At 37.4% G+C, this 16,740-nt stretch overlaps 2 protein-coding genes across 2 annotated transcripts in view; one reads left to right on the plus strand and one right to left on the minus strand.

Annotated features, from left to right (window-relative positions):
• Positions 1–6,978, minus strand: part of LOC138604836 (collagen alpha-1(XVII) chain-like) — a 26,809-nt gene extending 19,831 nt beyond the window's left edge. The window contains exons 1-7 of the mRNA XM_069676846.1: positions 6,887–6,978; positions 3,187–3,260; positions 1,324–1,503; positions 946–1,287; positions 783–830; positions 635–697; positions 442–489 (exon numbers count right to left, since the gene is read on the minus strand). Coding sequence (XP_069532947.1) covers positions 442–489; positions 635–697; positions 783–830; positions 946–1,287; positions 1,324–1,503; positions 3,187–3,250 — 745 coding nt within the window. The 5' untranslated portion in view covers positions 3,251–3,260; positions 6,887–6,978. The remainder of the gene's footprint in view (positions 1–441; positions 490–634; positions 698–782; positions 831–945; positions 1,288–1,323; positions 1,504–3,186; positions 3,261–6,886) is intronic.
• Positions 6,979–14,567: 7,589 nt separating this feature from the next.
• On the plus strand, positions 14,568–16,502 carry LOC138604986 (small integral membrane protein 26-like). Its single transcript, XM_069677040.1, has 2 exons — positions 14,568–14,785; positions 15,870–16,502. The coding sequence occupies exons 1-2, from the start codon at positions 14,662–14,664 to the stop codon at positions 16,055–16,057; spliced, it is 312 nt and encodes a 103-aa protein (XP_069533141.1). The 5' UTR covers positions 14,568–14,661; the 3' UTR covers positions 16,058–16,502.
• The last annotated feature ends 238 nt before the right edge of the window (positions 16,503–16,740 follow it).

The raw sequence follows: 16,740 nt of genomic DNA on the forward strand, positions 1-16,740 counted from the left end.
CATGATGTTCATTATGTAAATTATGATCCCAGTCTGAGTAAAATAGATAATGAAGCAGGGTATGCTTTAGGGCGTGGCTAGATTATGATCAAAAATTGTTCAGCGTTTGGTTGTACTAAAAGACACCCTAAGAAGTCAGTTCATTGTTTTGTACATTTTGTTAAAAACCTTGTTGCTAGCTAAAATTTGCATCCCAATTACTATCACAGGTTTGTTGAATTACCGCTAACAGCACTAGTATAAGTATAAAACTTAGTGTGTGTCAATTCCTTGATCCTTTCCTCTTAACCTTCTTGTCCAAATCACTTCTGACTCTAACAAAACGAACATGTTGGCAGGTAAAATTCCAAACACACGCCTTCAAAACTGTAATCCTCAAACCAATTGGTTCCACTTCATGTGAACAGATTATGATATGCACAACCATAAAGTCTTACTCACAGCCTCCTGTAGGAGAAGCACTCTGTAGCCTGGCTCTGATTTCACTCTCTAAACACAGAAACAAAAATCATTTCAATTCATTATTTCTTCAACCTGTTTTTAAAAAAAACAGCAAAGGTCAGAATTGTATTTTTATGTGATTATATGTGATGTTACTGTCCCTTTAAGTGTCGTGTCAGAGCTGTTAGTGTACCTCTGCTCTGCGCTCTCCCTCTGGTGGCAGAAGTAGAACTAGTAGTAGTTGAACTTGATGTAACTAAAAGGTAAAAAACAATTAATTCATGACAGTGTGAAAAAACAAATAATCTGAGGGTATAATCTGAGATTAAAGCAAAATTTACCATACTCCTTCCTGTTGTACTCTGGGGACGAGTTTGTGCTTGAACTCTCTGAAACACGGTCACAAAATAAAGGTGTCATTAGCCTTAAGTTGATTTTGTTGTACTATTCTGATAATCGTATATCACAGTATCACAGTTTTGTGAAGCAGCATGAATGACTTACCGTCAAAGACCTCTGAGAGAACTCCTGTCATGCTGGTCATGCTCTTCCTGTCTTTTGGAACAGGTGAATACGTGACGGCTGAGGACGCTCCTCTCTTGGCTTCCCCAGATCCTCCTGAACTGTAGCTGCTCTTCGTCACTGTTGAGACTGTCACAGCACCGAGACCCCCCTCTCTTTTCCCCTCCCAGCCACCACTCACAAAACCAGAAGACATGCTTGAAGAACCCCCTCCAGCAGCCCTAAACTTTGCTGTCACCGAGCCCCCCGAAGCTGCAGAACCACCTCCTCCTCCTCCTCCTCCTCCTCCTCCTGAACTTCCTCCTCCTGCTGAGCTCCCGACAACTACCAAACTTCCTCCACTTGCTGAACTCCCTCCACCTGAGGAAACAGCTGAAGAAGAAGAAGAAGAAGACGCTCCTACAGAAGTGATGCTGATGCCTCCAGATCCACCAGAGCTGGTAGCATGAGAGCTGCTGGATGTGATCAGAACTGAGCTGCTCGTGCCTCCCGAGCCTCCTAATGCAGCTCTTCCACCTGACCCTCCTGCAATATTATCACCTAGAGGAAATGAAATGAAAGGAGAGGAATATACCACATCATTATGTTAAATTATAGTGATCTGTAAGTAAAATGTTCTCATCACTTAAAGGCACATCTAAATAAAGCCCTCCTCAAATACTCACTGACATTACCCGCTGGTGCTTATATCTAATTGCTTACGTTTCTACAAGACATGGCAAAGTTTAAATTTGACCTATAAAGTGAAACCCCCTTTTCACTTTTTTCTATCAAATAACATTCCTTTGGTAGGCCTCTGCTCGCCTGATAGTGTGCCTGAACATGCATGCTGACACATTACTCTATAACATTAAATACTCTTTTATGAGAATCATGTCTGACATATATAATATATAGGTGCTGCTGCTGCCTAAGGTAATGATCTCTCTTGTCTAGTAAAAATGATAAACTGACACCTGAAAGTTTAGACGCAGCCTCTGGCTCTTTGTCTATCTAGCACGTCAATATAAAATGCCTATCCCAACATGTAAAGCTGTATTTATTGATTAATTTGACACTAGGGGGCAGTGAAAACAGTCAGATCAAGGTGAAGTTGGTATTGGCTAATATGTTTGCAAAAATGCCCTTGTTTACACATCCAGCAGACAGAGCAGCATTAACATTCAGTTGAACAAATACGAGTCAAATAAAGAATAAAGAAAAAAACAACGCTCTTTAGCAGCTGAATGATTTACTATCCTCATGAGCTAGCAACTCGCCTACCTTATTCAATCCTTTGTTCTAAGGTGGGCAAGTAACTAAGTTAATTTATCTTATAGTTATTTTATTTTTTATTTTAGCTTTAGCTTTATTTTTACTACTTTACTATTCCCACTACTTATGGAAGCTATGCTTATGAGAGCAGTGAGACTTAGCCAAACAATTAGCTAAAGATGCTAAAACACACAACGATGAGCTAAAGATGCTTAAAACCTAAAACAAGGAGCTAAAAATGCTTAACAAACTAAAAATTATCTAAAGGTGCTTAAAATCCAAAACAATGAGCTAAAGATGCTAAAAAACAAAACAAAACAATGAGCTAAAGATGCTAAAAAAAATGAGCTAAAGATGATAAAAGACCAAAACAATGAAATTATGCTAAAAAAAACCCCAGAATGAGCTAAAGATGCTAAAAAACAAAAACAATGAACTAAAGATGTTAAGAAACCAAAGCAATGATCGTAAGATGCTAAAAACAACAACAACAAGCTAAAGATGCCACAAAACAAAACCTATGAGCTAACAGTGCTAAAAGCTCAGAAGAGGCAGTATCAGCTGTAGGTTTGTCACAACAATTGACCCCTTTCACATTACAAAAACTAATTTGTGCCATTGTTGATATGAAAACTTTTGAATAGTGCAGCTTTAACCTACCACTCACTCAGGGCAAAACTTACTTTGTGATGTCAGTCTGGTAGTTGTTACTGATTTTGTGACCATATAAATAATCATGTAAAGTGATTATTCTATTTGTTAACCATGTTGCCTTCGAAGGGAACGACTTTTGCTTTGAAAAAGAAAACTTCGAAATGAATCCATTACATTGTATCACAGTGTTTTGTGGTGAAAGCAGAAACCTCACCTAATAAACCAAATTTCTAATGTGGAAGAACCAAGCCTTCATGCTGTCACCAAGCTAAAACCGTACAGTGTTAGAGCTTATAAACACCTGTCGGATCTTACCTTTGCTACTTCCTCCAGCGACTCCACCTGAACTGAGAGTCTGGGCTGTAGTTAGATTATCCATCAAACGCTAGCTGTTGCAAAAAATAGAGCATACACATATTCTTATTCAGTATTTGAGAGAAAAAAGACTCGTAGGCTACTGTGTATAATAAGAAGGGCTATAACTCTAGAAAGGTAGATTTTCATTACATTGTACTGGAATGTTATTTTTCCCTGAGGCCGTATTTGCCGTCCTTTTGAACAGGTCATATTTTTCATTCTGTGTGGTCATATTTCTTTCCTTTGTAGCCCTGCCTCCTGAGAAAACGGATCCAACATGCCGCTGATTTAAAAGGTTCACTTCACCTGCAGCTGAATGAAAAGGGCGCAGCTCTTTGTTCACTTGATGAATGTGACTTTGCTTTTAATCAAAGCGACCAACAGTATGACGGTAAATCTCTACAGAAAACTCAGGTCTGAGGTTTCAGTCGTAGCCGGAGGGAATGACATTAAATCTTTGTCCCGGGGTCTTACAGGTGGATTGAACCTTTAAAGGCACGTATAGACTCTGTCAGAACACAGAGATACGCTGACATGAGCAATTTTGTGTCATCATGACATCCTGTCTGGGGAAAAATCCCCCCAAATACCACAAATTATAAGTTATATTTGGACATCACAAACAAAGTTTAATTGTTTTTCTCAAAAATTATAAATAAAAAGTTTTTGACAGAATTCTTTTACACTTGTCTTGTGGATTATTTTTTCATTTAAAGTGTAACTGCACCCACAGGTCTGACCATAACTCCACCCACTGCACAAGTTTGAAAAATACTCAATGTGGGCAAGGGGCTGAGAGGGGGAGGGTGTGTCCTCCCCTGGGTGGAGTCCCCTGAAGAGCACGGTAGTGTGGTGGAGGACCGGGGTGGTCCCGAGCACTATCAGTTCGAGGCGTTTGCCCCATCTAATGCCTGAAGCCGGAGCTTTCGGAGCCAAGACAATGCAAGTGCACATGCCCGACAGCCCTTAACGTTCCTTTTTTTAAAATAAATGTCATAATGTAACTTTGTCCCAAACGGTTGCCTCTATGTCACCATCAGGTGCAGGGCTGATTTAAAACAGTAGATGGCGTGTATGAGCCATTGCCAACCCATGAAATGCTGAATTTGATAAATTTGGTAAGAATGATCAATACTTACTCCAGCATTGATGTGTTTCATCACAGTACAGCAGTATAAATTAGATTACAGCTCAAAAACAAGGCCTCTGTGAGAGAAAATATTTACATTGTAACTTTTTGTTTGTAGAAAACAGAGACAAATTAGTGCAGTCTATGTGTCGCTTTAAGCCCATTTATGTCAGTTTGGATATGAGGTTTGTTGGGGTAGTTGTATGCACTGCTGGCCAGTGTCATTCTGCCTCTGGGGGGCACTAGAGTCCCAAGTTTTCAAATTTCACAAGGTGGCTTTAAATAGTCACAATATTGGTAGTTTTTTTCACCTGATAGCAAAAGCTTTATGGCAAGAGGACATGAAGCAGCACAGGATTTAGTTCATAGGCACAGATTGTTGAATTCATTGAGAGTGTGACATAAAAAAAACCCTTCAAAGTCTTTAAAATCAACTGTCAAACAAAACTCCTCTCTCTAACATCTTCTGTTACACTAAATGTTAGCGTTTAGCACGGTCACAAAATGATTCCTAGCGGCTGAACAGATATAATGGTCATTCTTTATAAGACACTGATAAAAAGATTTTTTAAATTGTATGTTTATTTTGTAAAACAAGAAATAAGATCAGTAAGTTTATAGATTATTAATTTTGTAAATTATTATAAATTAATAAACTAAATGGTTGAGCTGCCAAATTGTAATCATTATTTCAACCAGTCCTCCAACCCAAACAATCAAATAAAGGCTTATTTATTAGTTCTCTCTTATAGGGTCACAGAAGTTGTTCTTAAATAGGTGCCGCTAGCTTTGTCAAGCAACATGTTTTCATACCTAAACACTACTGCGCAAACAGGTGAGGCATGTTGTGAAACTGGGCTGTTGTTTGGTTATGTTCTGGCATCAACAATACTTGGTTACGTTTAGAATAACGACTGTAATTTAACCTATTTATGCATTTATTTATTTATTTTTTCCTGACTTACTTACTAGGGAAGGGGAAAAGTAGGGGTTAAAAAAATCACAATTATGTTGGTCAATACTTTAAGTTGTTATGTTTTAGCATCATCATTTCAGTTTTAATCCAAACGGTATGACCATGTATTGTTTCTTACAAAAAATATTTAACCTGCAATCCTTACCAAAAACAAATAAAACAACTGGTCACAAAAAAAGATTGTAATTTGCGTTTAACTAAGTACACTGTAAGTTTGACTAAGTACACTGTAAGTTATCATAGTATGTACATGAGTTAAATTAGGCACTTACTGTCTGACAACATTTGGGACAATTTAGGGTTAAACTTGTTTCTCTTTACTTCTTGAGGCCAACGTCTTTAATATAAAACTATTGTGGAATCATTAAAGTGAAACAAATAAAGATATACAATGAGCTTTTGTAAGAGAATCAGTTCTTGCATTTGGCTAATGTAAAGCCCTTTGTAACGTCTTGTGTTGTAATTTTATTGTAACACAAGTCCTCAAGTATTCTACAGTTTATTGGTTTAGTTACATGTTATGAAGCATTTTTAAAGATTATTTCCAGCTGGCCTTTTGGGGATATGTTACCTAACATATAACATATGATATATAACACTGAACGCATTAATTTGCCTCAGGTCTTTTGGAGCTTCTTCCTAGAGGAGGATCTGGGTATATTTCAGCTCTATCATGTTCTATCATCCATGCACTGTTATAACCCCCAACACCAGCCACATGAAGGCAGACATAAGACATGAAACAAAAAGAATGACAGGTGTAGCACAAATTTGAACTTTCCATGTCTTTCATGCATGTCTTTCATGCACAACTTGAAGGAAAATGTAATGTAAACATCAAATTTAGGCTTTGCAGATTATAGAAGTGATGATGTGCTTTACATTATTAACCTGTTGCACCTTTCAAACCTTTTTTGTTTCTGCTGCTGTGATGCAATAACTATATTTCTTGCTGCTAACACAGCTGCCAATAATTCCATTCCCTCAAGCACATTTTTTGTTCATGCAAACATGAAGTTTGCATCCTGATGCTACTAGAAGCTACCTTTTATTTTTATTACTTACACTTTATATTGTTTGTGATAGATGTTTTTAAAGGCTGCTTATCTTTTCTGCACACATATTTCTAATAAACATGTGACACTTCAATTTCCCCGGGTTGTATCAATACATTTGATCTTATCCGATCCTTAATAGTTCCTTAAATTTAACCATTAGCAATAGTGTCTGTGATATCAGGACAACGTATTTTAGCTCTTCTTAACATGCATATTAAAAGTCATTAGCTTTAAAACCAAAGTCTCCAAGTTATGAATTGTTTTGTACAATCTCTACAGACCATATAGTAACTCCTGCTTTAGGAACAGCTACAGATATGCAATATCCATTATTACTGTAATTTACAACTACTACCCTGTGTTTATGATTGATGTTATTATCTTTAAGTGGCATCAGCCTGAAACCATTCATTCATAATTTAATCTAGACTGACACATGCACAACGCCATTATTTAACATTTCCCTGATAAAGAACCATAGAGAGTTTTTCTTACCTTTTAGATCATTTGTGCAAAAATGATCCCTCCCCCCCCTTTATCTCCTATTCACCACAATGCATGTATGAAGTCCAGGTGCTTGCAGGTATACGCTGTGCTGTGCCAGGGGCTTGCATGTGGAGAGTTTATGTATTAGCTTTGTGTGACTCATAGCTTCAGCAGACAAGTTCCAACAAAGTGAAAGGGGCCGTTACTTCAGCCCCCAAAGACACACCGTTCAGACAGTAGGGGAAAAAACAGCCCCGGGCTCAAAGAATGAAAGAGTTAAACACTATTATAAAGAGAGTAAAAGTGATTAAACAAGCTGTTGCACTACTCATTTAGTATTTCTGTGGTTTGTTTCTATACATACTTTTGTTTTCAGGTGGGAAATTCAGTGAAAATGCTTTATGAGTCGTAACATTAAAAGAATGTGACCTTGACCCCTGAACTGTACAGTACATCACAGGAAAGTAAGAGTGAAAGCATGTCTTTTAAAGCATGTAGAAACACAACAACTATGAGGCTTCTCTTGTAGATCTATGGTGTTTGTGATATGACAAACTTAAAAATGTTTAAAAGAAAGACACATTTTAATATAAAGTGCATGTAAATTGATTTTTAAAAACAACAAACTTCTACTTGCAAAAAGCTGTTGTGCTGGAAATGTGCTGACTTTGTTTACATGCTTTGGGCTTTACAAAGGCAGTGAGGCCTGACGGGCACGCTGAGCTTTGCACCACACTCCCACCTGAACTCTGAATGCTCTGACAGATTTATTTATTCTCATTGGAACTGACAAATGCATCCTCAATCATTTAAAGTGGCTGTCCAAAACATCCGTACAATTATAATGTAGTATTTTTACATTCTGATTGGATACTGGATTGGATGCTAAGGGTTTTCTTTTGTCCTTATTGGTGTACATCTTTTAATGTTTATGTATATTCACTTAATTATTTATTATTTGTATCGATCATACATTTTTCTCAGCCGCCTGGTTGTGTGGTGGTTAGCACTGTCACCTCACAGCAAGGTCTTGGTTTGAACAAATGGCTGTATATATAGATGGATGACGTGTCTCCATCTACTTTCATTGTTCAAAATTGATGCGAAAATATTCCCCCTGATAGGGGCTGCCATCTTGCGATGGTGACGTCTTTTGGAGCCAGAGGTGGGCAGTAGTGATCGGCGGGTGAAGCTGGCATAGTCACTTCCACTAACCAAAACACACACTTTAACAGCAGAACAGCTTCTTTGTGTTTGTCTGAGGTTAACGTTGACAGATATGGAAACTTCAATGACTGTAGTGATTGTTTTTGTTACGTCTCCTCTCGTCGTTCGTCCTCCAATCTGCTAATCCGGAACAGATCGTCTGCAGGAGCCGTATTGGTCAACAGAGCTGTCAATCATCCTTTTTACAGCATCAAATAACTAATTAAAAATAAACTTGTCAGAAAAATGAACACTTGGACGTAAATCAGCATGATAAGAACTAACCATAATGACAGAAACCATGTTTGAGAAAAATGTATTATTATTACTATTTTTTATAGTTTGACCCATGTCCCATCTGTTAACATGGAGGAGGCGGGCTTTATGACATACAACAGCAAGTCAGCAGGGGCCGCTTGAAATGTTTTTACTTCACTTTTAGGGAGCTGTCACGTCGTCCATCTTTTTATACAGTCTATGGTTGACTGGTTAACTGACTGGCTGATCTGGGCCTTTCCGAGTGAGTTCGATGTTCTTCCCTTCCCAGGTGGGTTTTCTTTTACCCACCCAGACGGATGACCACCATATGTCTAGCAGCGGGCTTTGTGTAGAGTTAACAAAATACTCTTTTCAATATTGTCCAGACAGTTAAGTGTCACCCAACTTTTATCTAACACAGGCCAACTGCTTTGAATCCACATATCTTTGATTTAGCATTGATGAGGTGGCAGAAAGTGTCTGTGGCTACAGTGGCTGCAGAGCTCAGGTGCTGCTACTCCACCGTGTTCACCAGCTAGTTGCTAGCTTTTCTGCTGCTTTGTGCTGTTTATCTGAACTTTTTGGCGAGTTTGAGGAAAGTCACAGGCTGTTAAAACAATGACACGAAAGATGATTTAATATTTCGCCCAATTCAAGGGAAACAGAGATGATAATTAACCTCAGTGTACTTGTTATTAGTTAGCGCAGCTTCAACTTGTTGTTGCTGGATGTCATGTGATTAAATTTACATTTAAGGAAAGCACAGAAACATTTCCTTTTTATACTTTTCGTTATATTTAATCAGTAGCAACAGTGTCTGTGATATAAGGATTAAACTGACCTTCATTTTTAGGCCTTTATAAACCTGCATATGGATGTTGATGAGTGCACTCTATGCTGGCTCTGGAGCCTCGATTCTTGTCACTCAACGAATAAAAATCTGTAACCTTTTACAAATTAGACTGAAGAGGCCGGAAACAAGCTGACTTTAACATCTACTAAAACAGCATAAAACTTAATCCCATGATGGATGTGTGATCTTTCAGTACAATCACATAGACTGCTTGAACAAGTCTGAAACCATCTCCAATGAAACTAATGTGGAGCACATTTTTTAGTGACACGGACGCGTTTCATGAGAGATAGAAATAACAGAAATAAAATAACAACACGCATCATGTTTTTTCTTCCCTCTGAAGTCAACATTCCTTCTTTGTCTGCTGATTTATTTTTTTACCTCACACCGTCAGGGTGCAGCCTTGCTTTCACTCTTCAGCCTGCTTTTTAAAAAATGCACAGTTCAGGGAGAAATGAATGAGTGGCATGTAGAAAAAAAACACACCTAACGGCTAAACGCTATTAGTCAGGTATGTTTCAGTGCCAGCAAGAGTGAATCCTCACTTACATGCTTCAGGGCCTCCAAGAAGTAGAGTACAGAAAAACATATAACCCCAAGTTCCAAAGAAAACCTAACTGGGGTAATTATAAAGAAGTCTATAAAAATATAGATATATAGATTATGTGAGAGATTTAATAGAATATATTACAAGATCTGCTGGGGTTTAACATTTCTCAAATTCTGACATCTTACACGTCTCATTCAATGGAAACAAAAAATGTTTTTTTTTAACGTAAGAAATAAATTATTTTGAAACCATTTAATGATCTTGACAACTTCACCAAGTGACTAAACTAAAAAAGGATTTTTGAGTGTAGTAAATAAAATCCATGCAAATTGTGTAAATAATACTAAAAGTACATAAGTTAGCAAGTGAAATAATTGCAATGAGTAAAGTTAACCTGCATTACCAAATTATCAGCATTAACCCAAAATAACATAATAAAATCTACCCAAAGATATCGGGCCTGGATCAATGATTGTTCTTGGCTGCAGGTCAGGGTTGGATTAATCGGTGTTTGCCAGTGTCAGTGTGCTATCAGGTTAAAGTTAAGATTCCTGTTTTGCTGTGTATCACAGTGAATGAAAATGTTTATGTTTATTAGTTAGATAAACCAGACAATTTGTAGTCGGCGTGTCTGTATATGACAAGAAATGTTAATTAGTAGCCCTCTCTTGGCGGTTACTCTGGCCGACTTTCCTGAACATTAGTAAGTAAATTAACACGAGCAGGCTAATGTTGTTGATTAGAATTTATTTTTATTTGAGCATCTTAAAATTGCAAAAGGCTGCACGGTGGTGCAGTGGTTAGTACTGTCGCCTCACAACTAGGAGGTTCCTGGTTCAAATCCCGGTGGGCTCAAATTTGCACGAGCATGCCTGGGTTCCCTCCGGGGTACTCCGGCTTCCTCCCACAGTCCAAAGACATGCTCGTTAGGTTCATTGGTGACTGTAAGTTGCCTGTGAGTGTAAACGTGAAAGGTTGTCTGTCTCTATGTGTCAAGAGTTATTATTTCTCATTTTTCTTAAGTAATAAGTTTTGAATCTAATGAGAAATGTGGAGTAGAATGTACCTAATTTATTTAAGTGTATCATAGTCGTTAAATGTAAGTACTATTCACTCAAAACACAGGGTGATATTTACGCAATCAAATAAAGTGCAAATTGTCACCTCAGTTTTATTGAGTAGATTCTATAGGTTGTTTTTTATAGTGTAGGTTACTATCATAGCTATAACTGTGCATCATCAGTGCCAGAAGTATCATAGTCAAAGCTACACAAGCATCTGTACATAATGTTTCTATGAATCATATCTTCACCCTCTGGAACAGGCAAATAGCCAGCCACTGGTGTTTCATGACATCTGTTCATCTGAAATATATTTTGTATGAAGCATTTTTCAATGATTGTGTGTGACTCACTGTTAGCAGCGCTATAATTCCTCCCACACAAGGTAAAGTGGTTGGAGCATTTCCAGGAGTGTTTTTAAAGGAAAGGTCTGCTGTTGTTCATATTTTCAAAGACTTAATAAATGCGTCCTAGCAAGTACAGGCACTGTAGTTTTTTAGTTTTGTCTCAATCCCAAAAACACAGTATGCTCTGTACACTGCAGTTATAGCACTACATAGAGCACGAAAGTCCATGAAAGTAGTCCCCAATAAATGTACTCGTGTTGCAAAAACCGTCGCCTCACAGCTTGAAGGTTCCTGGTTAGAATCCAGTTCGGACATAGGAGGGCTTTCTGTGTGGAGTTTGCATGTTCTCTCCAGGCCCTCCAGCTTCCTCCCACAGTACACATAGTTACCTGTTAGGTTCATTAGTGACTTTAAAATTGCCTGTAGGTGCGACTGTGAGCGTAAAGGTTGTCTCTTTCTATGCGTCATCCCTGCCTCTTGCCCAATGACAGCCGGGATAGGCAGGATAAGCGGTATAGATAATGGATGGCTGGATATACTTGGGTATATGGTCGAGGGTATTGTTGGCTTTGCTCTTCATGCAATTTGTTTGACTGATGTCAGACAGAATTGCCAACTTGTTACACTCCATTACCAACTGAGTGGAGTGGACGGATTTGAAGGTCTGGAATCATCAGGCACAGAAAAATACAGACTGATAAAGCCTTTTCTTTGTCTTTTGGGGCAGGTCAAAATCAAGCTTTAAGTAATATCAAAGAGTGGCTCAACTCAGGTCTAAAGTTTTCATAAGTGATTTGCATGTCAACGATGTCATGTTACAACTGACCGAAAATGGCATTCCAACAATTTCCTTTTAGGTACTGACTATAGACTAAATATAAATTAAACTTACTAAAGCCAGTGCAGAAGCAATCGTGGAACCCATCAGGCTGACGACGATGTAGCCTCCGAGAGCCACGGCCAACTTTTCAGGGCTTCTAGTAGCCAGCAGTTAGAGATAAAGGACTTTGGTCAGGACTTCCTTTTCTGTGCATTGCTGTTGTTTAAAATCTGACCAGCAACTCCAGAAACGAGAATGGCCTTGAGAGAGGGAGTATAAGGCTGGAGATATACTTGAACAGAACACACCGTCAGCACCGTCCCCACTCTGTTTCTCCGACATGTTTCTCCGGTCTCCATCTATTTTGACAGGCATGTTTGTGGCTGTGCAGTGGCAACAGCACACCGTTCAGATGTGGATAATTGTGGACTTAGTCTATCAGCTAGTCTTCAGAACTTTCTGCTGTTGTTGCATTGTTGCCAAACATATCCTACATATGTAGACATGACATCAGATGCTTCAGTGTTAGCAGTCCACAGCCCTGCTTGTACCAAGTGAAAATGTGAAGTTGAGGTTTTGAGCTTTTAAGTCTGAAGTTAATCAACCCTCACAGTGACCAAGTCAAGTCAAGTCTCAAATCCTAATTATTGTTACTTAAATTCTCAGCTCTAACCTCTGCTGTATAAGTGCAATCCATAGCTGTATATTTCAGCTGGCACGGTGGAAGGAGAAATATAAAAAATCCCATATAATTTCCAGAAAACCACAAATCACAGAAGATCATACATGTTGTGACTGAGGGGAAACTTGTGCGTGCAGTATTTCAGAACAGACATGCCACAAGGCATGTCAGGTGACAGCTTTGACCTTTCTTCCAAGTACCGTGACTACAAGGTTCATAACTCAGAGAAATAAGTGTGCTGTGACTCATATCTTATACATTAAGCATTGATGTAATGGGCAGGTGCTCCATATAGGTCATGAAACAAATATATTCAATTCTATAATCTAATTTAATTTGTATATTTCAGAGTATGACTTACAAGCATCATACAAACCAAAGTGGGATATAACTGGTAAGCTAATACAACTAGCAAACACAATGTGTTGAATGTATGTGTTTAACAAAATGTTTTTCACATATGTAAGTGTGTTAAATACTTTTTAGCCTGTGTTTGATTTGGAGTCACTCCATGTTTTTTTTTAATATGTGTGGAATTTGCTCAGTAATCTACTGACAGATCGCGACATGCCAGGTTAGAATTATAATCAGAATCAGATATACTTGACTTATCATCAGGGGGAAATTAGAACACATTACAGATGCTTCTATTGTAAAGTTTAAATATAAGCATGAAAAAATAATAAGTAGTAGCTAAAAATATATTTAGTATGCAAAATAATTATATTCCAGTATATATATATATTAACAATATGTTTAGAAAAATAGGAAATATAAGTGAAATTATAAATGTACCAATAATATACGCATTAAGAATAAGAGGCATCAGTATAAAATTGAGGCTGTCTCTGAAACAAATAGAAACTCCTCACAGTACATTTAACATAAATGTTGCTCATGTTTTCTTAAGTCAAGTCAAAGTTTATTTCTAAAGCACATTTAAAACAACCACGGTTGACCAAAGTGCTGTACAGGCTTAAAGCACAATATCAAATAAAAGAACCAATATATGTAAAATAAACAATAAAAACACAATAAAATTAAAAGCCAACACAAAGAGGTGGGTTTTACGCAGGGATTTAAACCTTTCGAAGGTCTGAGCGGTTCTGATATTGACAGGCCGACTGTTCCACAGGTTTGGAGCAGCCAAGGAGGTGCTGTCTCCTTCTGGTTTTGAGCCTGGATCGTGGAGCATCCAAGAGCATCTGATGGCTCTGACTGGAGCATGACGATGCAATAACTCAGACAAGTAGGATGGTGCCAGCCCATTTAAACTTTTAAAAACAAGTAATAAAATCTTAAACTGGATCCTGAAACTGACAGGAAGCCAATGAAGAGAAGCCATTACTGGTTTGATTTGATCTTGTCTATTCTTCTCAGTCAGAAGACGGGCCGCTGCATTCTGGACCAGCTGTAGAGACGACTGATCGACACCAACATACAAGGAGTTACAATCTAAATAATCCATATGAGAAGTAATAAACAAGTGAATGACTCTCAAATTAATTTGGAGGAAGATAGGCCTTTACCTTCCCCAGACGTCTCAACTGAAAGAAGCTTGTCTCTGTAACAGAGCTAATCTGTTTGTCAAATTTGAATGAGCTGTCAAAGATCAAAGATTTTTGGCAGAAGGGCGACTGTAGGAAGCTAACGGACCAAGAACACTACTTTATCCAGGAGTTCAGGTTTTCCAAATATGTTTAGACATTTGTTTAGATTATCAGACTGACTAATGATTCGTCGTCTCCTTTATGAATATATTATTTAAAAAAATAAAACAAAACATATGTTTTTGTAACCCTACATGTAACATACATCACAAATCTATTCTCATGTATAAAATTGTTTTATATAAAAAACACGCCCCGGAAGTGTTGTTTGTATCAGTTGTACTTCCGGGTTGACGGTCATGGCGGCGCCCTGGATGCGCTAGTAAGCTATCGATGTACGAACATTTTTGCATCAAAGGACAAACAAACCCGTTAATCGGGGCAGACAGCAGTCATGAAGTTTAAAGATCTGACAAAATGGAACACAAGAGTGTCTGCAGTTTACGCTGTCGGTATTTGGACCATGATAGGTACATACGCTTTCTTCAAATACACAGGACGTTATGAGGACACGCCAGGTGAGTGAGAATTAACTACAACCAGAGACTGTAACGGTGTCTAACTATAAATTACAGCAACAAATGATGTAAACGTAAAAATAATGTGGCACGCAGTTTATTCTGCTAGGTGGGAGTCGGCACTTAGCCTACATCTGTATTTAAAAGCAGTGTTATTGCATTTGGTGTGATATATTTCCATGTTTAACAATTTAATAACACAACTGTCACCTTTAACCAAACTTCAAACAAGTTCTTTTCAGTGTCTTATCCGCCGTCCACTATTTTTTTTTTTTATCAGTGGTGATCTCACATTATGTGCAAGTCCTTTAACCTTGCTTTTTAGGCATCATTGCTTATCCATACAACTGTCTACAGTGTTCAGGATGCTGCTTTATCAGAATAGCTCTTCTTCGCACTAAATGAAGTTTAACTACAGCACTGCTTCCTTCAAAGTAATACAAGCAATGTTGGAAAAAATATATACAAATTGACAACTTACATATGATACTAAGTTTCATAAAAATATAACACAAAGTCTCATGCAAACAAAAATACCATACTTAATTCAGTGACTGCCCACTTACTTACATGTATAGACTAAAAATGACAAAATAGATAAAAATTCCAGTATTAATGGAGGAGTACAAGGCATGTGAGCTTTGACTCTGTAAATGGCGTCAGTCAGACAGACATTGGCCATCAGAAACCAGGTGTTTACCTTAATTTTTTAAAGTGTATTGAATGATTAAAGTAAGCTCCAAATCAATAAGCTACAAACATTACAATTCTGCTTGCACGTTATTTAAATAATATGATGGCTTATTAAAATAATAACACTGACCATTTTATTAAGCACTTTAACTTTTTAAAACTTGTTTCTGGTAATATTTATGTACCCTTTGAAATGCAGGACTTTGACTTGAATTTGGATAAGAAACAATTTTATTTACAAAAATGATATTTTTGTGTGTTGTTTAATATAAGATCTGATTATTTTAGCTAGTGACATTCATTTAGATTTGGGCTAACTTTTTTGTTGGATATCAGTCATAACTAAATTCAAAAAAATATTGTTTACACCCCCACCCCCCTTTTACATTAGTGAAAAAAAAAGAAGAAGAAGAAGAGGAGGTTCAACAGCCAGAAGATCCAAATCAATTCGTCTACAAGACAGCTCACACCAAGACTGTCATTGTGTACAAGAAAGACTTTGTCCCATACAACACAAGGATCTACAACTTCATCAAATCCTTCAGCAGTGAACCTGGGACTAAAGACAGTGATAAGTAGCTGGAGCAGTGCAAAGGATGATGGATGATCACTGTTCACTCGTGAAGAGAAAATCTTTATGATGCACTATGAATTTGTTTGTTTGTTTGAGGACACTTTTATGATTTGTGAAGAAAGTTACCTGGCTGGTATAACTGTACAGGTCTTGGATGGTAATGGACTGCCAGAAATGTCAGAAAACTGTCAACAAAATTTCGATATAATCCTGTCAGCTTCATCCTCCCTGTTGTCCACAATACAAGGTTTCCACAACCCTTAATGATGTTAAAATAAAGACATGTTTAACAAACTATATGCTCAGTTTTCCAATGGCTTAATCTCTTCATTTACAAGTAATTTATAAAGAATAATGAATATATTAATTGTTAAATCATGTATTCCATCTTTTTTTAATAATAAAATAGCACATTTTCTTTTGTTGATTCAGAGCAATTGGCAAATTTAGAAAATAAGATAACACATAATAAATGTTGTTGATGAATAAATATGATGTTGCTTCAATGTGTTCATAACAAAATTAACAGTTGTAATGATCTAGGGCATAAAGAGGTCCTAATAATTCCTGCTCTGGAAACTTAAAATGTATATCTGAATTTCTCAGCTTCATATTTATTTATTTTATTTTATCTGCCTGTCTACATTTGGTATGTCAATAGATCTCCTGTTTTACACTCCAGTCCAAT

Source organism: Semicossyphus pulcher, unplaced genomic scaffold (genome assembly GCF_022749685.1).
Source record: "Semicossyphus pulcher isolate SPU_LCO1_2020_fin unplaced genomic scaffold, fSemPul1.0.p SCAF_27, whole genome shotgun sequence".
In the NCBI taxonomy this organism is placed as follows: domain Eukaryota; kingdom Metazoa; phylum Chordata; class Actinopteri; order Labriformes; family Labridae; genus Semicossyphus; species Semicossyphus pulcher.

What these genes read in the sequence shown, in the direction of transcription:
- LOC138604986 (XM_069677040.1), top strand. Translation starts at nt 14,662, where the DNA reads ATGAAGTTTAAAGATCTGACAAAATGGAACACAAGAGTGTCTGCAGTT. An exon ending in ACGTTATGAGGACACGCCAG is followed by an intron (nt 14,786 to 15,869) that starts GTGAGTGAGAAT and finishes CTTTTACATTAG; the next exon opens with TGAAAAAAAAAGAAGAAGAA.